We start from the raw sequence: 25,256 nt of genomic DNA, 5'->3' as shown, positions 1-25,256 counted from the left end.
CCATTGAATTTTAATAACTAACCAACACTATCTGCAATTTATAGTCTTGGTACAATGAAAACAAATACGTATGATTGACAAAGTTTAGTGTGCACTATTTATGTCGGATCTTAACAGCCTACCTTCACCCTTCGCTAGTAGTACAACTGGTATATTTTTCTATCGTCTGGGAGAAAGCATTCTGTCTGAAGATGCTTACGAGTCTTGCAAGAAAGATTTGCAACAAACGAGGATAAGTAGATAGGTATCTATGTTCTATACTTTAATAAAATAATTAATATATATGCACCCAGTGGCGCACTCAGGATTTAATATTGGGGGGGGGGGGCCCAAGGAGGAGAATATAAATTAGTCCCATAGGGTTTTTTTTTCTTCATATAATATTTTGACATATTTTCACAATACACGGCGGTATATTTTTACAGTTTATTAAATTGGAGGCATAGTGGCGGTAACCGTTGAGCGTGTCATCAGGGACTGGCGGATTGGAAGTGACTAATAGCGACCATGCTGGACATGTGCGCCTAGTATGCTAAAACATTACTCAAATAATATTGGCTGTGTTACCCGCTTGGACTAGAGAACTACAATAATTATTTATGCCGAATTCCACTGAAAAAAAATGTTCTTTTGATTTACACCACCACCGTAGTGGGTGTAGTCGTTCTGTTTGCCAAATGTTTATCGTCGATTTTTGGTTTTTTTATTGAGGTTCCAAAATATTAATTAAAAATGGACAAAAAAAAGTAGATATTATTTAACTTATACACAAACTTACTCAACACAACACAGCCTAATTTCTCGTTTGTCGGTCTTTTGTCTATTGCACTCGGTGTACCTACACCATGGCCCCCACATCCTGAAACGAGACCTCAGGCTATGATATTTGGCGGGCCCCCTACCTACCGCTAAGATTATAGGCAGTGTGAAACACTACATTAATATTTTTCAAATTGTGTTTTAGTTCAAATTAAGGGTATCTACTTATACAGTGAATTATTGGCGATTTTTAATACATCTACTTTAATAATGGAGCTGTCGAGTATCGACACATAATATTCAAAAGTATATTGCACAATTATATAATTTAAAATGTTTATGGCCATGAAGTATAATAGCGCCGTAGGCGACTTTTTTTTCTTATTAAAGTTAATTTATGATGTGTGTTTATCTCACTTATCTGGCCAACCCGACACGCCGGGCCCCCCACAGCCCGGGCCCCCAGGCTAGAGCCCTGTCAGTCCTCCCCAGGCATGACCGACGCCACTCTGGAATTCGAGAACGGAAACCGAGAATTTTTTGACAGTTCCATTAGGGATTGGGATTCTAAAAAAACCCGACATTAGTGTTTCGAAATTTTGTGTTAGAAATTATTAAAATCTAAGAAATTTTTCTAAAAAGGGTGCTGGAGATAATTACAAATCATTTTTTTATTTTTATTTGTCTAAGCCCAAGGTATAGTTTATTGCCTTGCAATTTCAATGTTTAAAATCAATCTGATAATGTTCATGTTTGGGGGGTGCCAGGGCCCCTTGCCACCCCTGGGTGCGCCACTGCATCCACCTTTCCATGCCACGTTGCGCTACCCGTAATTTTTAGATTTCTCTTACGTTACGGGTCCATGTTTCACATGCATATGTAAGTCTAGTTTGGCTACACATTAGTTGAACATTTTACGCGTAAAATACAATGGGAGGTCACTTGAAGATACTATTCAGGCGTCCAAAATGCGTTCCATGGCGGTTTGGTTCTGTGAACAATCTCGTCATACATCCAGCAATCCAGCGCCGACACTCTCTGGGTGCTTTGACATAGTATTCTTAAATCTCCTGTGGCGCAGTCCAGCCATCTCAATTTCGGCCGTCCACGTCTACTCTTGCCATCGGGGATTGCGTACATAGCTCGCCTTGCCCGTATATCTTCCGGCATTCTATACACGCGGCCGATCCAGCGCAGTATCTGTATTTTCATATGCCACTTGTCGGTTAATATAGTTTCGTTAATTTCTTTTATTTTGTTAACTGTCAATTCATGGTGGAACTGCATTGTATTGTTGTTTTTATTTAATAAAACGCACTGAGGCGGACGAAACCGGTCCTAATATATTAATTAAAAGTGGAATAAGTACTATAAAAAATTGCGTTTTATTAAATAAAAACAACAATAGTTTCGTTAATTAAACACTAATGTAATTATGTAAAAAAACGTGACACAATTTATTATACGTATTTTTTTCGACTTATACGAGGTATAAATGAGAACTCTGCCATTCTGGGCAGTGTTGACCTGTGTGTCCCTGATAACTATCTTATAAATAGGGAGGAGGGCGATAACTATGTTCAACGAAATTGCTTCAGGTGTTGATATATTCCACCAACGTGAGGATGAGTATAGGTGGACGTTGTTTTATAAATTCTTAAAATAGGGTCTGCTTAACTCATCCGGTGTACTTCCTTGTAGGTACTATCACTTCCCTCCATTTCGGTAAGAGAATTTTCCTCAACTGTCACTTTGTGTTTTGTTTTCTTTTTTATCGTCTGTATTTGGGATGAAGGTGGATAATTAAGGCACCGGAATTGTGATGGAAGCGGCGAGTTTATTTAGTTTATTATACTATATGGTTACATTTTTTAATAATTTAATTCTACAGAGGGCGAAATGTACGCGTTCGCGATTTTGCTGCTTGTCGCGATCTGCGCGCCATCTTGAAAAATCATTCCCAACGGTTTTTTTTCTTGGGCGACGTTGCATATCTCCAACGGTCAAAGACAATGTTGCCGGCCGACTTTTAACATTATTTATTTTCGTAATCAGCGCTTTATTATTTGTTGGCTTTGATACCGATTCGGGCGTCTCCAGATACACAAAGACATCCCCAAATGGGGACCATACGGGGGTGTCACAGTACTTATCTAATTTATATTTTTTGTATGCACACATTTCTACTATTTAATAACTTACTATCTATCCAGCGCTCGAAATGAAAAATTTTACGAACCGGAGCGCTCGATGATTTTAAGAAAAAATTTACATAGTTATCTAAATTTATGAGTATTTTATAAAAATAAGAATTAGGTTTTTTTGTTTTATGGCCGATCTAGCTCAGACGGTCAAATTATTTTCCTACGAGATTTTATTAATCGGAACGCCGCTCCGGTGCGTTCCGGTCCATTTCGAGCCCTGTATCTATCTCTTCTACTGATCTATCTCTTTTTTATGTAATACTGTTTTATATTTCTCTCTTTCTAAATGTCATGTTGTGAACGTCTTAAACTTATAATTTGTAATGTCCACAATAATATGTTAAAAATAAATAAATTGAAAATTAAATTGAAATTGAGTTATTGTGGAAATTACCATTTTTTCTCCACTTATATGTATTTATTCCAAATTTTAAAATCTCTGTCCTCAAGACAAACGTTACAGATTTTTGGCATGAAAATCGATGCCCGATCCAGAGTGCGGTAGGCCGAAAAGGTTTGAATTTACTTCGCTTTTTGTTCATCTAAATTTTAGATTAACAAGTAAATGAATCAGGTCACCAATTTTATTTACTCACATTTTTTAGTTTATAAGCAATTAGGTATATCGAATTCAATGCTGCCGACACAGAGACTCTAGAAGTGCGTGAAGTATTGATTATAGTAGGTAGGTAGGTACCTACTTACATTTTCCAGCCACAAAACTGCGTCTTCGTAATCGATAAGGATAAAATGATTACAATTTTATTAATTACCTATAATTAACAATCGTTACCATAATATATTTATTATTGGATGTGGTTGCGGTGATATTGTGTATGATTTTGAAGCCAAGATATTTTTTTGTTAAAACTGCTTATTTTTAATTTATACTCGACAGAGGTCGACAACATTGATTACTCACCGCAGTATTGAGTTAATATAATATGGCAACAGTTGTTTTAACCGATTTTTCCGGTTTATTAAGCGGAATAAATGAAACTATGCATTGGTATTCATCTAATTTAAGTCACAGAAGAAACGTCATGTTGAAAAAGAAAGTCAGTTTGTAGTTGTAGGTGTTGTTTTGTAAACAAAATAATATGTTGAAGAAAACATTGTTCTATGAAATACGTTGGTACAACTTATATTAAAGTGAAGCTGAAAAAGGGATATTAAGGCTCATGATTGATTTAGCCGAAAGTGATTTCGCACTATTGATTCATTATTTGTGGAAAATAGGAAATATGTATATAATATACTTATTGATTTATTTAAAAAAACTTCTCGTCCTCGAAGAAGTCCTCAACATTTTTCCAGCCATATAGGTACACAGTTGACACAGTGTATATTATCTATGGTTGACACTTCTAGTCTTCTGATGATTGTTCGTCCGGTATAGCGGGTATTCTACTCAAATATAGCACCTCGACGGGCCCCAGAAAAAACAATCAAAAATCACAAAAATGTTCAGGAGAGCGGTAAAAAACCAAAATGTTTACAGTTTTAAATTCATCTATAAAGTAATTACAAGATAAAAAGATCTTTTTATACCTATACTTACCATGTTTTTAAATTTTCTATTGAATCATATTATAAACTTGACACTTTTATGTATAAATAAATACTTTTTTTGTACTTGATAGAAATACTGAATAAATATAAAATACTGAAATGCCATTTTGACATGTCATATTGATTTCCATAGTAACGCACGTATATATTAATAATTTAGTTGCTAGGACCACCCCCTTAGAAACCAATAATAGTATTTTACTTTTTACGGATTTCTTTCGAAATAACTTTTCATACAAAACAGAATTAACTGAAAATGAATTTAATTCTACTTAAAGATGGCTAAAAGTATTAAAAGAATGCATTGGCATCGTGTTCTGATATATTCTAAAAGTTTCAAATGTCTAGCTAGTCGGAAAGTTAGTTAAAAATCAATAGCAAGATTTGTACTGGACAAACAACCACCGGACAAACAAGAATACGAGCTAATAAAAACGTTGTAATAATAAATCTGCATACAAAATAATAGTCATCTAAAATAAATGTTTTCCAAACAATTTTAATAAAGATGTTTTCGTTTAAAAATATGTTAAGTACTTATGTAGCTACGTCATAACAAAAGTTAAGAGTTAACCATATGAATATTGAAAGCTGATGAAAATCGAAAACTATTTGATAAAAAGCTGCCAACATATTCGTGCGACAATTATTGACAACCACTTTCACAATAATGCACCTGAGGTTAGTAGGTAATACGACCAACGAGTGCAAAAACTGAGAAATGAGATGTTACACTCATTAGAATAGATTTGTTATATTAACAACCTATTTCAGAGTGTTGTGTGGTACCTAGTGTTATATACAAGAAAAGTTGGGTGAGTTTTTAGATATTTTATTTACCGAATATTGCATTATAGAGCTCTAAATATATAGGTATAAGAACTGTCGCGCTGTGTTTGAACCGAATTGTGTTTGATTTTTTTGTAATATACATAGTACATACCTTGGACCATCTGAACGGATAAATTAATGCAAAGCATTCCGACATACATACACTGAAAATCAGGACAGGTAAAGTTTAGAAACTTTAAAACAACCTTAGAAAATGTCATTTCTATGAAATAGGTATACCTACTTACTGTCAGGGCTTTTAAAAAAAACAAAGGCGCCGGAACTCACTTCTTGCCAAACTTCTTACCTACTAAAGAAAATTATATTCAAATATCATTAAAAGCAACTTTTCCTATGCCACGAAGTGCATAGAAATTTAAACAATCAAACAAATACAAATAAACAATTAAGGTTGTAAAAACATCATATTATATTTGAATAAAAGTATTGGTGTACAAGTATATTTCCATGACTGCACATCCTGAAGCGAGCCCCCAGTCCAGGATCTTTGGCGGGCCCTCTACCTATCACTAAAGTTAAAGTCAGTGCGTTCTTTTTTAAATGGTGTTCGAGGTAAAATTAAGAGTATTCAGTTTATCAACAAACATTAACCAAAAAATCCCATTACACAACCACATATTTTAAAATGTTAACATACCTGAAGGCAATTAGCGCCGCAGGCGATTTTTTTATGACTAGAGCAGATTTATGATATGCGTTAATCTCACTTATCTGGTCGATCCCCCATGCTAGAGCCCTGTCAGTCCCCCTTTGTGGGGGCCATGGTGATTTCCAAAGTTCAGTCCAATCTCGTCTGGCAAATCATCTCGATTCCTTTTCTTAGTGTTAGAGTCTATGGCCAAATGTCTTCCACTGAGTAACCACCGATCAACGTGTTTTGAAGGATCGAACAGTGTGTCAAAGGTGACCCGACGAGTTTGATGAACAAAAGTACCGAAACTCTTTTGGTCTTCAACGAAGCTCTTATTGGGGTAATAATTAGATTAATTTGCAAAAAATCGCGTTCACATTCACTTGAAGAAATAGTAATGGAATTCAATGCATATATCAAACGCGATATTTTTTCGGGATACGTCCTTTCATATGAGATGATTTAGGAAAATGTACTATGTAAGTGCTATCATTGTTTCGTCTAATTGCTTTTAAAACATTAAAAATACCATGGAAAAAGGTGCCGGAACGTCGTTCCACCGCGTTACATGACAAGAAAAGCCCTGCTTACTGTTAAAAATGGATAGTCTCTTTGGTGTATTAGCCTTATTTCGCGCCCATAAGCAGTGGCCACGGAAAGTTATAGCCTTGTAACAATAAATGTACTATAATAATAATATACTAGGATATTATTAATAATATATTTTTTGATTGGCTCTACAGTCCGAAGAAGTTTTTTTTTTTTACAGCAAATAGATATTTACTAGGTACTTACTATTATTTCAAACCTGTCAGGTACGTGCTCTGGGTCTAACTAAACACACATTGAAAAATAAGATGTGAATTTTATAAACCTGGGTTTCGAATTTGAACTTTAGTAATAGCATACAATATAATATCCACAGAGCACGGAAATATCGGATGGTGAAGCTCGGGACGCTAAACCCAAATCCGCAAATTGGCATATTTTTAGACCGGCAGCGCATAGCCATAGGTGGAATAGTATAAAATACAGAGCATAGGTCCGCAGACATCCGGAGTACATGTCACTGTGACGAGAAGAGCCTCTTTATGTTCAAATTCGAAATAATGGTTGAATATTTCATCCGCTATAATGTAGGAGGCATAATAGTATTATAGGTACTATTCGAATGTCATGTAAAATAACAAAGTTGTCTCCGAGGTTAGAAGGCTCTTATACTGATGGGGTGGGGTGGGGTGTAGGCAAAAAAATATGACTTTTTTATTTATTTAAGAAGACAAACAAAATAGAAGTAGGAAAACCAAAATAATTCAAAACATTGCTTATTAAAATAGGATTTAAAAAACACAGACTGTCAATCGCTGCGTCTGACAATCGCATACACACAACACACAAAATTCCATGATGTTGCAAAAATTGCGCTCATTTTGAGTCGACGTTGGCTTAATTGTGTTAAATGCCCCGATCAGTCTTTGAACGTTTTGTGTTTTATGTCCACTTTTTTCATATAGAAAATCGTTTTTTCAATTACTTAATAGATAATAAAGAAATCCCGAATCCCGAGAAAAGATTCTCGACATCCGGTATTTCCCGAAATGTTAAAAATTTCAATTCACGAGATTCGGGATGGGAAATCTCGAAAATTTCTCGAGAATTCCCGTCGGGAAATTCCCGAAATCCAACTCTAGCCATGTGTATATAGGTATACTTACTTTTAATTAATATTTTGTGTATCTTAAATTAAATTTTCTTCGCAGGGAACTTGGTAGGTGATCGGGAATCAATGATCACCGAGATTGCTTATGTTTCAGTTGAAAGATCAAATATTTTATTTGGTTACTTTGGTCACAATGTCGACACCACTTAGATGGCGGACACGTTTTCTGATGTCTACGACTATCTTTATTGGTAGGTAATGTTTTATTAAAATAAACAGTTTTCGTAATCACAAGGTTGAAAATTATTCACGGACATCGTATTACCTGTAAGCAAATTTTTAACATTTGACATTTATAAACATTTTCATTAAAATACGATTTTTCCATTTTGTTCTTAACATAATTATATCAGCACCCACTCGTATTATGTACTTATCGAGTACCTAAAGAAGTGAAGAAGCTTTTAGTAAAAAAATATATTAAATTTATAACCTTTGTTTGAATTTAGTTTCAATGAATAGTAGTTTTATTGTCGGAGCACCAAAAAAACGAGTTTTTCCTATGTTTTAAAAATCGTACTTTTTCATGAAAAAAGCTGTCTGCAATATCCTGGATGGAATTTTTAATGTTGGGGCAACAAGATAATCTTTGATGATTTTTTTGAAGAGCTAAAAAAGCTCTAACTTGGATTCTGGTTGTTTGTTTTGGCAGGAGCTACTAAAAAATCGACTTCTCATTCAATTTCCAAGTGTGGGTATTATTATGTTATGGAATAAAAGTGAAATTTAAGATGGATTCTTGGATACGCCACGTGGGGTCCATGAAGATTGTTGGAGGTTGTTAGGAAATCGCCGACACTGTGAAATATTATACTGTTATGTTACCTACTTAGGTTATCTACTACTTAGTAGGTACTGAAGCTTTGTATTTTTATAAATTATTTTATTCACTTATTATGCTAGTGTATACTATATATACGTAATAACAAGTACTAATACTTATTTTATTACATATTTGATTCAGTTTATTATTATAAATTTGTAGGATTGATATCTCATGCATTCTCTGCGAAAATGTCCGTAGCTGCAATACACAGGTAACTAATAAAATTATTAATGACCCAAGTAACATTTTCAATGGATTATCAAGTACCCGAATAGATCAAGCTGCCAAATTAACAGCAAAAATAATTAATGTAACCGAATACCTGCATACTATAAAATACAATTTGCAATATGTAACGAATTTTTATCGTATTATTATATTTTGTCTACACCTCCAGTGAACGTTCGCCACCACTTTTTGATGGCTTTGTGTGGCAATTAAGTCAAACTACGTTAAGTTGAGGCTCTTTACCAGATTTACATAACGTGTAACGATGTACACCATGGCCTCCACATCTTAAAGCGGGCCCCCAGGCTAGGATCTTTGGCGCCCCCCCCCTATCCATCGCTAGGGTTAAATGTAGTGGGAAGCTCACATCTTCACGTAAGATCAAGGGTGTTCGGATATTTTTATCGATTTTTTTGTATTGTTAAATAAATACACATGAACTATGAAGTCGCATTACACGACTAGATATTTTAAAATGTTAATATTCTCTAAGTAAAATAGCGCAGCAGGCGAATTTTTTCCCATTGGAGCAAATCTGTGATGTGTGTTTATCTCACTTATCAGGTCGACCCATCACCCCGGGCCCCCAGGCTAGAGCCCTGTCAGTTCCCCCCTTGTGGGGGCCATGATGTACACACATTCTGTGAAAATAGTTTTTTAATCGGGACATTATATTATCTGACATGATTAGGATAAGGGCTGTCTTTTAATATGTATTGTAATGTAACTCTGTGATAACTTTATCAATTATATTGTTTAGTATTGACGATCCAAGGGGCACAGCTTCCCTTAAGAATGATTTCCCCATGGGTCTCTTGCGAATTCGGAGACAAAATGCCGGGTGAGTGTGTACCTATTACGTTTGCTTATATTATAGATAATTACATTTTTTTAAATGAACATCTTGGGATCATCGGACGTAATACCGACATCATATTACAAATTTAATATGCCCAAAAACAATAACAATAAATAGACCGAGGCGCGTTTCCTTAACGCAATATGACGCAATCGATTCGTGACAAAATTTAAAAATAGGGGCTTCCGAAGAGTTAAAACCTGCCACACAGTTATTAAATTATGTTGAAATTTGTTAAAATATGCGAATTTTTCACAAATTGAAGTATAAAATATTAGGTACATTTTCAAAGCATAACAAAATCCCTGCATTTTTAAGTTTGTGATATTTGTATTATGTTTTTGTAATCGTTCACCCGTGGTGGAGAGAGCTATAATGTATGTGAAGTTGACTTTTATTGTTAAACGTTTCATATATTTTTTTTTTTACAAATTTTCATATACTTACCGGTGAAATAGGAAAATTAACAATTTTTCGTCTTTGACGATAACTAGGTATCTAGCTACATATAATTTAAGCACAGATTGTTAATATTATATAGTCATATTTGATTGTAGATTCTCTGGACGTATTTTTTTTTGCTTGCGGTATTAACCTCGCACCTTGTTTCATTATTGGAAGTTTAAATTTTAAAGATTATGATTAACATAATTATTATGTGTCTATTCACCGTGTTCACCCAATTGTCATTTATGAGAAAAAGTTTACGTGAATACATTTTAACCATTTTTGTATAACAATGCCTATAAGTAGAGTAGTTATATATTATAATATCGTTTGCATGTATGGATTTATTTGGAAAATAAAAATTATCTCGTGTCGTGAGGGCGTCGGGCCTCTACGTCATTAAGCGCGCCACTATAAATAGATCATATTATCTTCAGCTAAAGTCAAAGCAAATTACGATGTTTAATCCATGGCGGAGTATTTATGATTCTCCTTTTATCCTTGTATTAACAGACCTTTTTTACGAAGAATAGTTGTAAGCCATTCGTCCAACCCACTTGATCCTTACACTGGATCAAATACACATTGAATTTTTTTTTAACTAGCCTCGGGTTCGCACCTTTGAGCCGTTGCATTGAAACAAAGACGGCTATATGTATTTTTTATTGGGGTCAAGAGCATGTTTGCATTGGCGTGTGATTAAAAAACATTGTATAACACTATTATCTACAGTTTAGTTTGCGGAAGGTGTGTGGATCATTTACCAGTTTACCATATGCGCATTACGAATTTCCGGCTACAATTCTGTTCCTGGAAATCAAATGCAAAACAACCATACGACGAAGGTGCGAACCGACCAGAGATCGGTTCATGCTTGCAAGCTTACTTTCTAAATTATCTGCATGACGTGTTTGTTGGAGTGTTTCCACTTGAAAGGAATCGTGACAATTCATAATGTACCTAAGTACTTAAAATACTTGACAGTAAAAAGTGTCAGTGCTCTATAATTATCAACACACCTGTATAAATATTTATATTAAAATACTGGTAAATATGTATAGCCATTCATGAATGACATGTTCCATACAATATTTTCAAAACTGGTCTAATTTCTGGCATGGGAATGAAAAAGTGGCAAAGTAAATGTGGAAACAAACATAATAAGAAATAATTTGATCATACTTATTATTTTTCAGGGGTGGATGTGTTATGCCACAGAGTTTAAAAAATGGCACGTACAGTTTACGTGGCTCACTCGTGGTCCAAGAAGGACAGCTGGCGCCTTTTGACTCTATTATCAAATTGACCTGTCCACCAGGATTTAAGATTTCGAATGATGCATTAAATTTTTGTGATGATAGTAAGAACGGCTGGTTCAATGAGTTGGCAACATGTATGAGTAAGTTATTAAGCGAATATTTTAAACATTCGTATATACAGTACCTACATACACGTCTTCAAAAATGGTATTGAACCAATTAGATAAACTAGTAATAGTCCAGGCTCCCATAGACTTTTCGTATACATAATATGTGGGACGCATTCTGACAATAATTGGAATAGGTTCTAGGGGTCACAAAGATATATAATGTCGATGTTGCCAGGCGATATTAGTGTCAATTTTTTTTATTGAGGTTTTATTTTTTTTTCTTATAACCCACCAAAAATTGTTCCGAGTTCGTCAATAAAACCAAGACCGAATCACGATCGATTGAAAATGTAATAATTTTACCATGCCACCGGCATGGTCGTAGAATGGTTCGTCCCAAAGAAAAAATAAAAATAGTGAGTCGTGCAATGTGTTCAAAATTATCGATTCTTAGGATCCTCCTTGGCTTTAATTCTTTTATTTAGTAGTATTTCTGTATAGAATCACCCAGATTTGTTTCTTTACTATATCTATGCATATGACATTAGTTTTAGTATTATGGTTAATCCAGAAATAGTGTAGGTTGCATATAGAGGTAGGTGAATAAATTAAATAACGATAACCACTAACCACACTAAGTACACATTTATTAAAAAAAAGAAACAATATATCAAGTGTTCAAACTGAGTTAAGTATCATGATCACAGTTTTAACAAACACTACTTACACGTCATTTGCACAATGATATACATATCAAAACCGATTTCTTATAACTACACGATAATGTACGGTAGTTAGAATTACATCTGCATGGTTTAATCGGTTAAGTGCCCAAAGCGTCTTTGGACGCCCTAATTACACCAATTCTTATGTTAATTACTATCAATTAACTAATTGCGGCATATAAAGGATTAACTAATTAATTTGGTAGACGTTCATTCGTCATTTGTCTTCGATACTAATTATTTTCTCGTAACTCATAGCCAAGTTGTAGGAAATCAATAAGCTCAAATAGTGGATCAGATGAGCTTGTTCCGCACATAATGTATACGAAAAGTCTATGGGATCCTGGTCTATAAAGGGACCGATGCAATACGAACTTTTGTATTACATCATCGTTGGATTAGTATGCGACTTGGCAGCACTGAACAGTGTAATTGAAAATAAAACATAGATTAGCGGTTAGCTGTCGTCGTTTAGTTTTGTACTTATAGTCTAGTGTCAGGGAGCGAAAAAGAGGGAAAATAGATACCTACGGTTGTTGTGATTTTTGATATTTTTTTAATAGTTTGTGCTCCTAATAAAGAAATCCAAGTTTTTGACATTTGGTTTTGCACATATTTTATGGTAATTATGCTAACGCTGCTTAACGATGGAGTACCTACTTATTCCACATATTTTTCAAATAAGTTGGACCGGTTTCGTCCACTTCAATGTGATATTGTCAACTGAAATAATTTATGCTATATTGCCATAACAACAAATTTTAAAGACAAGATATTAATTGAAAATAGATTATGATTATTATATTAAATGCATTTTGGCCGAGATAAAGTCAAGTTATAGATTTGTGGAAAAGTCATAGAAAATTGATATTGTAATTTTTATTGTAAATTATAATATATAACTAAATAAACTATTTCTTTTATATAATAAGATAGAAGATTTGAGCATGTAACAATCTATATATTGAATATACATCATTTGAAAACATCTCATCCATATATACACTAGAAAAAATCATTTTGTAGAAAAAAATACGACACCAGACGGGACTTGAACCCTTATCTGTTGGATTCGCGCCAGCATGATTTAAAATTGTTGTTACATGAAATGCTTATCCAATTGCGTTATAATGTTGGCTATCGGTATACCTACCCATACTGAAGGGCATTATTGAATGATTGACACTTAGATTAAGCGACGTCCCGTGGGGGTAGGCAGATTGAGCATCGCTTGGGGGCGGCAGTTACTCGAAGGGCAGCAAATCGAGGAGAATCATTAAGTATATATAGATATAGGTACCTAAACTTAGTATAATGCAAATTTAAAATATTTTTATTAAAACATTCAGCTCACTGATTGGAAACAAAATGTATTATATACATAAAAGGTTTAACAGGACTGTAATTTTTTGTTGGGTTCGCGATGTCTAGTTTACTTCCGCTTTCCTTGGACGACATGTCCTTGATGACCAGCAATGATACGTGCAGACATACCTATCTACATAATTAATAATTTATTCAAATATTTTTGCAGTCACTTGCGAGTTTTGAAAGTTGTCACGTGTATTTTGAAATGAATCCGAAACCGTTTCAGTAGAAATGGCATTTAAATTAGTTTTAGTGGAATATATTTTGTTAGTAATGTATCCACACAACACATTTCTTAGATATTGGAGTCATGAAAGGATGATAAAAAAATACTGTATAAAAAGGGCGGCATTTTGGCTCTGCCTAGAGGCAGCAGTTTGTCTAGGGACGCCACTGGTTAGATTGAACCGGTTGTGGAAATACCTGACATGTGCAATGGATAGTATTCATTATTCCTATGTATTTATTGTTTTATCGACATCATTTAACTTTGATATTGACATTTATTTTTAGAAATGTGCAAGCCCCCCAAATCATCCACAGTTGAATTTACCTGTAAGATTCCCTTTAAAAATGGACAGTTCATCAGAGGGAGCTGCGATGCAATGCTGCCTTCTGGAACATTTGCTACTCCAAAGTGTAGCGCTGGACATCATAGTATTACCAGCAATAGGAATATCGCCTGCTTCAACGGTCATTGGGGATACAGAATGCCGAGATGCATGGCAGGTATTATAATAGCCAATTGTAAAGACCACGGTTTTAGATTAAATATAATAAGTATAACCTACTGCTCCTTGACGGTACAGTACCTATGAACTGCATTTAAAAACAAACCTGAACAAATATCACAGTAAAGTTCTGTTGCCTTTTCCCTGATAGTACGTATTTTGAAATAATATTCTAAGCTGAATGATTTTGATCAAGTGAGCCGTCAGATAAGTTTGATCAGCGATCACTGATCACTAAACAATAGCGACCCATAGAAATGCGGTAAATTTACAATAAAGCCGAGTTGATATTTTTATTTATGTTTAAAATTATTAAAATACCAATTATTATTATTATTAAAAAATGAATACTATCGCCTAAGAATACTTGGATTATTATTCAATTCGCTTCTGCGTTCCTATTGTACCTATTTGGGAAATGTTAACTGATATGATATCAATATAAATTGTAGGTATTTTAATTACAGGTAAAAATAAGTAGGTACCGTCAGAGATTTTCAGTCTTTTTTAAATTGTAAATATACGTACGTAGTAGGCACAAACATACCGAAATATCTTACTGTTGAAGAAATAAATAATCTAATATCTAAGGTCGCGCCACTTTCCTCGGTCCATTGACTTCCAACATGTAGATCGTTTTTTGTAGAACCGCTGGCGACGGGATCTTTGGTACTGCGCCGCAAGGGTGCGGAGTGTAGTAAGTACTTACTCTCCGGCGATATAAGTCACGTGGATCGCCTCTTCGTGAGTTCCTCGGTCACCGAGGACCGACGAATCTCCTCACGAATTAGAATATTTGTAATATATTAATAACTTTGTAAAAAAATATAATTGAAATAAAACATAAATTGCCATTGTGACATAGTATTGGTAAAAAGTAAACTCTCTAGGTTTACAGGTGATTACCAAAATTATGACTGATATCACTGTTATGACTTTTCATTCATTTTGAATCTAAATATAGCTTCAATGATCAATTCCAGTAAATTTTATAGACACGCGTTGCAGAAAGCATTTCAAAGATTATACTTTATTCTACAGAATGCGGGAAACCTACACCCCGAGGGTCAGCGAATGTCATAAATGGAGAAAATGCAGTCAAAAGGGATTTCCCATGGCATGTTGCAATATATTCTACCTATGGACAAACAGTAGAGACTCCCGTTCCAACATTCTGGTGCGGAGGAAGCATACTCAGCAGGTCTCTCGTCATAAGCGGTACGTTAAAAAAAATCCATAATTGCTAATGGCCGGATTGGCATGACCATTCATGAGATAAGATTGTCTATATCTCATTAATGAAAATAAATAAATTAATAATAATTATTCATTATTACTATTAATTATTACCAATCCACCCTGTACTGAAAAAAACCATTATTTAGCTTTATATGCGACCCTTTTTCTTAATTTCTAAACTTTTCCGACACATTTTTATCACAGTTAAGCTTTGAGCCTTAAAGGTTCCTTCTAGGCGTAAAGTATTTTGGGTCCTTGTAGTAAAACAGTTCATTTATTATTTCTACATTGCACCAGAAGAAAAGTTGAATTGATTGCACTGGTTGTGAATTATCATTATTATAAATAATACGAGTCTTTGATGCATCTGTGAGTTGGAGGCTTTGAAACACTTGTTGAATAATCAGGCACAACCATATTATACGTTTCAAATAGAGCATACTAATATTATCTATCATATGGATTAATACACTTTATTAGCCATCTTTTCAGGCTGTATTCAAAGTATTATGGTAAGAAGGATGACGAAGAACATTACAATAAAAGTTATGAAAACAAAAAAATCTTGGAAATTTCGATCCAGTAGACCAGTGTTTCCAAAACGTTCGACATCTATGTACCCCTTCTATAATTTTCGTAACACTGAGTACACCTCGTCCAAAAAGAAATGCATAAGTAGGGTAAGGGGATGTATTATCGTGATATAGGTACTATCGTGATACATTTTCAACTCGATTTTACGATATTACCTAGCCTGGTGACGAATGTGAAACAACGCATACGATGAGTCAAAGGAGTGAAAAAGACAATGGTATTTTCACATTGATCGCTAAGACGCTGTCAAGCGAGTGTAAAAACTTTTAATTTGCGAACCTGTTGGTACGTGTTCAACTGATTTTTGCAACATATAGGGTAAAGGGATGTATTATCGTGATAGATTTTACAAAGTACCATATATAACTGTAAACTTGCATGATATTAAAAATGTGAAATATGTGATGTAAATGGCCATGCTTAACCTTAATGATAAACATTAAATGGACTTTCTAAACATAATAACTATTCTTTTTTTTACAATTTAATTTGAACCGAAAAAGTTTGGTCATATAGTGACAAGCACAGTTAATACCGTGATACTGGTAAGGTAATATCGTGACTACTAGAATAAAAAGGAAATAAGCGAACACATTTATTTATTGATGAAAGAGATGCTGACATTGATATTTTTAATAATTAATAAATTATATTTGAACACTCGTCACACATGATGTAAAGCTCATCATCGTCTGGTGCAATATTCAAGCAGTCGTTATGATATGGACGAATGCAATAAGAACACTGTACCCATTTTTTCCCATTCTTCTCTTTTGCATCATGGGAATATGTTAATCCACAGGCACCACAGATCCAATCATCATCAGTATTTTTTAGTTTTCTGGGGTCTCTGTTTGATTTTTCTTTGTTTTGGCTGTTCTTTTCTTTTTTAATAGCCTCTGTTGAAGTAGATGCATGACCGATGGTCTCTATATCATTCACACATTTTGCTGACGAGTCGGACTTTCTTTTTGTTGTGGTTTTGGTTTTTTCAATAGGCTTCGGAATAGGCAATACATTTTCAATGTTTTGATCAGGCACTACATTTTGCTTTTGCTAACTGAAATGCAGTGTTACTGATCTGATATAATGTAAGGCCAAATCCTAATTACTGCATTGTTATAATGTATTGAAACAGCTTAATTTCCAAGTCCAAGTTCCAAGTTGTTAATGCAAATGGTCGTCCCAGTTTAGTTAGATTTGTTTTCCCTGTCCATGTAGTCTTTTAGTGTACTCCATGGCACACCTGATGATTTTGAAGTTCGATAAATTGTCATTACACCTTCTTGCATTAATCACAAAGCACGATATATATACGAAGATGCGTATCGTCTCGATTTTTTGGATTCTTTTGCTGTTGCAGCCATGTCTGAATCAAAGAAATTATACCAATATAGGCAATATCGTGATAAAAAAAACAACGAAAACCGGATAAATAACTATCAAGTACTACTGTCGACCGTATAAGCTGTACGTACATATATATTAATATATCAGTAAAAATGTGTTAAAACATTAAAACAGTTCATTCAAATATGGGTTGTCAAAATAACATGTGATTTTTTGAAAACAACCTAACAAATTCATCGACTAACTTAAGGAATTTTATTCATTTTATTATTAAATTTTGAACAAATACCAACAAATATAGTAAGGTTGTTCAATTAACTATCAGTGTTGTGCAGAAAAACAATAACTTACCGGTTTCCAGTTAGATAATTTTACAAAAAACTGAGCTTAGGTATGCCTCCTTTAAAAACAATCAATATATATTTATTTTTTCCTTTTTTAGTACAGAAACAAAATAATAAACGAAAAATAAAATTCATTATGCTGAAAAAGACTTCACATATTATATGAAGTTGGAAAAGGCAAGATGTATTTCAGGAATTTCTCTGTTAAAACAGGATACACGTTTTGCATTTGCAACCAGAATGATGTTAAAGTACACTCCTTATTTTTACTATTTATTATTATTTTACTTTTTCAAGAATCCGTCTGAAGCTAATTCAAATAATTTCTCTTCTTCCGCATGCGATAAACCTTCTAGCGTGGATGTTGTATTGGTGTCATATTAATGCGCGTACCCCCACCAAACTCTTACCGTACCCTAGGGGGCACACTTGCCACACTTTGGGAAACACTGCAGTAGACCATTGAGATTTTAATTCGTAACCGATGTTTACTCCTTTACTTTCTAATATCACTCAAGAATCAACGGTCAACACTATGGCCGGTCGTAATGAAGAATAATCAATTATTGTATATGTTGCTAATCTAATGCTCATTTTTAGCTGCTCACTGCTTTTACAACCCGCTTCTTAGACGACCATTTGATGTGGACTTATTTACGACAGCTGTTGGAAAAGTGTACAGCGCTTTCATTGATCCCGAGGAAACCATGGATCCCTACATACAAAAAACTGGGGTACCTACCTGATAATATTTTTAATAGTCAATATAGAATCTATATATTGACCTATCATTATAAATACCCTACGATCTCTTGGATTCCACACTAATTTCTTATTAAAACGTCATGTTGTTGATTTTTAAAAGATTTCACTTCAATTTATGGGCTTCCGAGTTGTCTAGTGTTGTCTACCATTTACACTTGAAACATAAAAAAATTGTTTGATGATTCACGAGATAAGTCACTTTTAAAATCGACATTTGAGTGGACTAGAGTCATAACTCACATTTTGCAATTTTGTCATCGTTTAGTTAAATATACTAAGTGATTCCAAAGGCATTAATCTATATAAAGAAAAATAGTTGAGTATCAAAAGTCATTTTAAACCATGTGAAAATCGTTGAGAAAGTTGACTGTTGGTGTCATAACCATGGCCCCCCACAAAGGGGGGCTGACAGAGCTCTAGATTGAGGTCCGGGCTCAGGAAGGGCCCGGCGTGGCGAGCCGACCAGATAATTATTAAAAACACATCACAAATTCTCTCTGATAGTAAAAAAAGTCGCCTGCGCCGCTATTTTTCTTCAATAATGATATTATTTAAAATGTGGTTGTACGAGTACGATACAATTTTTAATTGTGTATCGATACTTGACAATTCCATAATTCAAATGGATGTATTAAAATTAAAATATACAAAAAAAAAAACACTGAATATGCACATTAATTTTACCGCGTACATCATACTGTACAGCGTCACACTGCAAAGGTAGGGGGCGCGCCAAAAATCTAATCTTGGTGGCCCGCTTCAGGATGTGGGGACCATGGTCATTACACACATTTTTCAATGAATAGTGTGAGTTCTTTCACCAAGGTCTTTCTAACCAATCAGAGAGCTATATTTACCATAGTGTGCTGTGTGTCTGCATCTTTATGAGTATTATAAATTATTAAAAAAAAATAATGTAAATCGACTCACTCACTCATTAATACTTTCTTCTAATTACAAAAACAGTGCCCTGGTGGTTTTTTGCAATTATCTCAAAACTCGATTTTTGGAATATGTGAGTTATGACTCTAGGCAACTCATTTCCTTACATACCATATGCGTTTCGCTATAAAAAATATTAATACTACTGACGTCTAACAAAATGGTGTTTTCGTCGCTTGATACTTTCTAATCCTTTGTTGACAGATATAATTATTTTTTTAATTCAAATACCGTAAGTACAAATTACCTCACATTATTTTTTCCCGGTGACAAAACTATAATTTTGATACAATTCACTACACGCCCTTCACTGGAAAAATTCCATGTAAGTAATATTATGTATTCCAAATTTGATTTTTTAATTCTTTAGCGATGTTCATTGTTCACACACACAGTTTTTTGTTAGGCAGGTACCTGAAGATATTTGACACTAGCAATTTCCATAGATTAGGTACATAATTTTATAAAGGATCTACTCAATGAACTGTCACAGCGATTAGAAGTGTTGGTACCATATCGGTTGATTTAATATTATTTATAATAGTAATTGTGGTTGAGTATACATATTTCGACTGTACATGGAGATAGAATATGAGATAAATTCGCGTTACGCACCCGACTTATTCTAGCAGCGAGCCAGTATCGGAGAACTACGGAGCGTATGACAATTTCGACGAGTTTTGGTCGCACATTCCTTCCCTTATTAAGTTAAATATGTCTCACTAAAAATAGATAATTAGTATATTTTATACATACGTAGGAAGACCTCAGAAACATATCCACTAGAGAAATATTTTTGAAACAAAAATATTATGGAGAGGAACTCGAACCCGCATTCATTGGAATGCGGTTAAAGTGATTAGCCAATTACAATATTTAATTCATATCATACATAATTAATTAATAATTATGCCACTGAAATTTTATCAAATTTCGTTCATATTGGCGATCTGATTTTTGTGGTTTGAATAAAGGTATTATTTTTCCGTACTGTCTCGATATTGACAATAATTGGTATGGAAGCATGTTCACATAGTTTCCACTTGTTGTTCTCACAATAACCGGCACAAACCCGAATGACACCAATATACTGTTATAATAACTTATTCAGTATAGGTGTATCTTATAAAATATCATATTATTATTATATGCACCTGCACTGAATAAATGGTTTATGTTTGACTGTTTCAGGTAAACCGAATTGAGATTCCTGATGATTATGGGGGAGAGGCTTCTAGTTTCTCCCACGATTTGGCGATTTTACATTTGAAAACCCTCCTAAGTTTTTCTAATCTCATAATGCCAATTTGTCTTAATTTAGTGGACAAGGAATTTGACGATGAGCAGTCCTCGCCTGGTGTCAATGCTACGGTTTGTTTATATTGTATATAAAGATAATATATATTAGATTGATGCTACATGCATTCTTTTTTTAGAGCCTCGTGAGTATTATTTTTCTAATATTTGATGCATGGAAGATTTCTCTCGCTTATAAGAGATTTCGGCATCACGTTTGACAGTAAATTGACATTTAGCGGTCACGTGGTAACCATTTATAAAAAGGCACGACAAATGTTGGGCTTCGTTTTGCCTACTTTCCGCGTATTTTCCAATGTTACGAATGTTACGATATTAAAGATAATTTTTAATTCCTCAGTTCGAAGTAGGCTTGACAGTGGATTTACAGTTTGGGCCCCACAGTTTAATTATTAGATTAATAATCACGGCCTTCTGGTGAAGAGGGGTGAGAAGATACTCTTGTTGTAGAAATTAAATAATATAAAAATTGTAGATTCAGATTAAGTTGAATAATATGTAGCTTACTAAGAAATTTTTAATAGAAACAGTTTGTATCAAAGGACGAAGGAGATTCAGATAAGTATATAATGTTGGTATCTATAATGTCTGTACAAATTTATTGTGTCTGCGAACCAAAGATCACAAGTCTCAATTATTAAAAATAACATTCTCTTCTTTTAGATTGATTTTAATTAAATGTATATGTATTTTATCTTTTAATAGATGTTTGCCAACTTGTAATTTTACAGTGTTTTCTTTAATATCTGTGTACACAATTATTAGAAGATAAGCGCCCACATTATTCACATTCATATTTAATAACTTTTATATTCGACTGCTAAATATTTCACCATTAGTCATTACTCATTAGTCATTAGTCATATCGTAACAGCGCGATTTCACGGCTTGATTAGGTGTCAATTTGTTTTACCGTTGAGCACTAATTATTTACAATGTTTATACTCACTCTCGATACTCTACATTGCATCTATTTCAATACCTACATTTTCTCAACTAACACTATATGATGGGATGTAAATGCGAACTCTGCTATTCTTGGTAGTGTTGAGCTAGGTGTCCCTGGTAATTAACTTAGAAATCGTGAACATCAGTTGTTTTTTACCCAACATGTAGAACTAGCTTGCCATTAGTAATGCCAATTGGCTGGGCAATAGCTGAATTAAATTATTTTGATTATTAAACGATTTGGTTGAATACAACCGAATCGTTTCGGATATTGATATACTCCACCTACGTGAGGATGAGTTAAGGTGGACGCTGTTTTATAATTTATTAAAATAGGGTCTGCCTAGATCATTGGGCGTACTTCTTTAGAAAAAGTATTTAATCTGATATTATTTTCTTTTTATACTGGTTCTATTTATTTATTTTTTACAGTTTTAAAACAATGTTTCCTTTCATGTAATGTTGTGAACATAACAGTAAATAAATTTGAGTCTGAATTAATGTATAACAACTATGTACAATAACGTACCTCAGAAGAAATGCTTGTTAACGTTGACATGAACTTATTGGATAAATAATATGTATATTAAAATTAAGAAAATGTGTCTCACTTTGTGACACGCCATAATATATAAAAAAAACATTTGCGATACACTCATATATTAAGATTTATCAAGTATGAGCACCAACGCTATGATACTGTGGGAAAAAATACCGTATATGTGGGAGTGGGTCAAAATTTCTAAGCTGAAATCATCGAGTAAATGGGGTGGAATGGAAATTTTTACTGAGATAATGTGTGAGAGTGTGGAGCAATTACTACTTTAAATTATGTCGTTAATTAATGTGTTATTTCTGTAATATTTTTGTTTATTTATAAACAGTTTAAATTATTAATTTTGAAGACACTATTCGCTCGATTGTAGTTATGATTATTTTCGATGAGGCGGTTTGAATATTTAGATAAAATTGTTACTTTTTAGGTATCTAATAATATGTAAAGAATTATTTTTTAATGTTTATTTCGAATATAAATTCGGTCAAAATTGTTGCATATTTTTCATAAATACCGCTATTATCTAAATGTTTATAATGTAGGAATTTTACAATGAATATCCTCGTCATATTATTCCTTGATGACAGCCGTTAAATCCATTATTACCTAGATGTTGCAACACATTTTAAGATAGTATTTTTAATCGGGATTATTAAGCCGAAAATTAAGTCGAGTACAGTGTGACGTTACGATATCTTTAACTTCGGGAATATTTGGGGTCGCTCGTCAGTTGATACGGACGCGGACGCCACCTGCCATAATCAATGTCCCTTGAAAGTCTTCTAATGTCTCCATTGAATTGTACTTTTCATCATTCTGAGATGTCAGCGCACTATTAAGTTTATGAAAAGACGAGTTCAGTTTCCTGACCAGGGAACACAGAAATAATGGGAAGCACGTTACCTTCTGACCTTTTAAAAAACACAGAATTTATAATGTCCATTTCTATATAATTCAATTGTTATCAGTCATGGCTTCGTGTTTGAGCTTTGTTGGCTACCAGAAAATGTGTTGAAGATGTGAGATTGCTAGATGCCACTATCGTCCACTTTTATGACTGCTGATTATGAATGTTTTCATACCTATGGAGTGCATTATCGAAAGACAACGTGTGAATGCCGTTCGCACATTGTCTTTCGAAGTAGCTGTGCGGCTGATTTCGCCATAATTGAGTCTGCAAAACTCTGTCCAAATGTTTTTAGTGAGAATTTGTAAATTTAGGGTCTTTAATTTTGTATTAGTACCTACTGATAGTTGTGTGATTTTTTAGGTAGCAGGATTTGGACTTGTGCAAGCTGACGGAGATGAAGTTGCCAAAGTCTTGCAAACAGCAATAATGCCAATTATATCAAAAAATCGATGCAAATCAGAGTCACCACAAGAGTTCACGAAATACATAGTTTGGGATAAACTGTGTGCAGGATACACCACTGGTAAATAATTCATATTGATTATTTACTCTTCTTCTCGTGACATTCGCTATTTGAGGTCATTCGACGTAGTTTCAGTTGTAAAACTGACCGATTTTCTTAAACCATTATACGAAACACGTTGCGGATCATCTCGTCTCTTTTCCGTTCATTTGACACCAAGGTTTGACATCCTGTAGTGAAGTTGAAGAAACTTTGAGGATAAGTCTATACTGCCGTACCTCGAAGCATCCATATAATTATTATTATCTATATTCATGCAATAAAACAGAATTGGGAGGACGTGACAGTGAACTACATACGTAGTCTCAGATTGTATCTAGGCCGAGGTATAGGAAGTACCTATCACATTATGAGAAAGGTACTCATTGCTATCTGAATTCTTGTTTTTATTTCTTTGCCATCATGGGATTCAAATAGTTTAAAGTTAATTAAACACTTGTGTTTGATGTCGCTATTTTGAATACTGTTCATAATTTTGTATTATTGAGGTTGATAAGGATATTATAAATTTGATCAACATAACATGCATAATTATTATGAATGATTTTATGGCTTTTTACGGAAAAATATATGTTTTTTTCAAATAACAGATGGTTGTTGAAGTATGTCTTTAAATACAAATTCTGGATTATGCACTCTTCCCCAGTAATACATTTTATAATAATTAGTATTTTATTACTAGGAATTGGAGTGTGCAAAGGAGATAGTGGGGGTGGTCTGGTTGTCAGCAGCCTCGAAAGAGATACTCTGACTTGGTTTTTGAGAGGGATTGTTAGCACTGCTCCTGTAAGCGGAACTCTCGATAAGTGCAGTACAAACACATATTCAACATTCACAAGGCCCTTTCTACATAAAGACTTTATAGAAAACGTCATAAACAAGTATGTAATTAAATATATTTTTTATTTTTTTTTACTGAAAAAACATCGCCAGCCACCTACAATTGGTTAAGGGTAACGATTCGTTTTGAGTTGAAATAAGCCCAAAAAGTAAATAGGCTCTATGTGCTCTGGTGTAAAAATTAAAACCGTATTTCGTTGCGTTCCACAATTCCCGCTTTGCTCTTTCAGTTAGATTTCCACCGCTCGAAAATCTGTGTTTTCTTTTTCGTTTCCACCAAAAGCAAAACGCATCATCGCAACTTTATACTGTACGCTACCCGGGAGTGGAATGGTTTAATATTTGAAAAAAATATATATAATATTAGAAATTGTTATTTTTAACATAATTTATAGTAAGTATATTTTTGTTAATTTATTGCATTTAAATATGGGTGCAACGGGTTAAATCTGAAATTAAATACCCAGACCACGCACTCCATGTACGAATGTACATATACATGCCCAATGTACGAATATACATAATATATTTTGGTTATATTTTATAAAAGTTATAAAATATGATTGTAGTATGTGAATGTGAGTAGGTATACGGGCGCCATGACAATTATTGGGTTATGCAGTTTGTTAAAAAGAAA

At 33.9% G+C, this 25,256-nt stretch overlaps 1 protein-coding gene across 1 annotated transcript in view; it reads left to right on the top strand.

Moving 5' to 3' along the window:
• The first annotated feature begins 14,080 nt into the window (after positions 1 to 14,080).
• LOC147078794 (ovochymase-1-like) overlaps positions 14,081 to 25,256 on the top strand; it is a 29,859-nt gene continuing 18,683 nt past the window's right edge. Inside the window, exons 1-6 of the mRNA XM_085948478.1 lie at positions 14,081 to 14,289; positions 15,333 to 15,509; positions 18,419 to 18,552; positions 20,717 to 20,896; positions 23,617 to 23,779; positions 24,462 to 24,660. Coding sequence (XP_085804604.1) covers positions 14,166 to 14,289; positions 15,333 to 15,509; positions 18,419 to 18,552; positions 20,717 to 20,896; positions 23,617 to 23,779; positions 24,462 to 24,660 — 977 coding nt within the window. The 5' untranslated portion in view covers positions 14,081 to 14,165. The remainder of the gene's footprint in view (positions 14,290 to 15,332; positions 15,510 to 18,418; positions 18,553 to 20,716; positions 20,897 to 23,616; positions 23,780 to 24,461; positions 24,661 to 25,256) is intronic.

This window comes from Rhyacophila brunnea, unplaced genomic scaffold (genome assembly GCF_057557595.1).
Source record: "Rhyacophila brunnea isolate RB1 unplaced genomic scaffold, BYU_Rbru_1.0 scaffold_10, whole genome shotgun sequence".
Lineage (NCBI taxonomy): Eukaryota > Metazoa > Arthropoda > Insecta > Trichoptera > Rhyacophilidae > Rhyacophila > Rhyacophila brunnea.
Note: the sequence above shows the minus strand (reverse complement) of the source record. Positions and strands in the feature narration are given on the sequence as shown.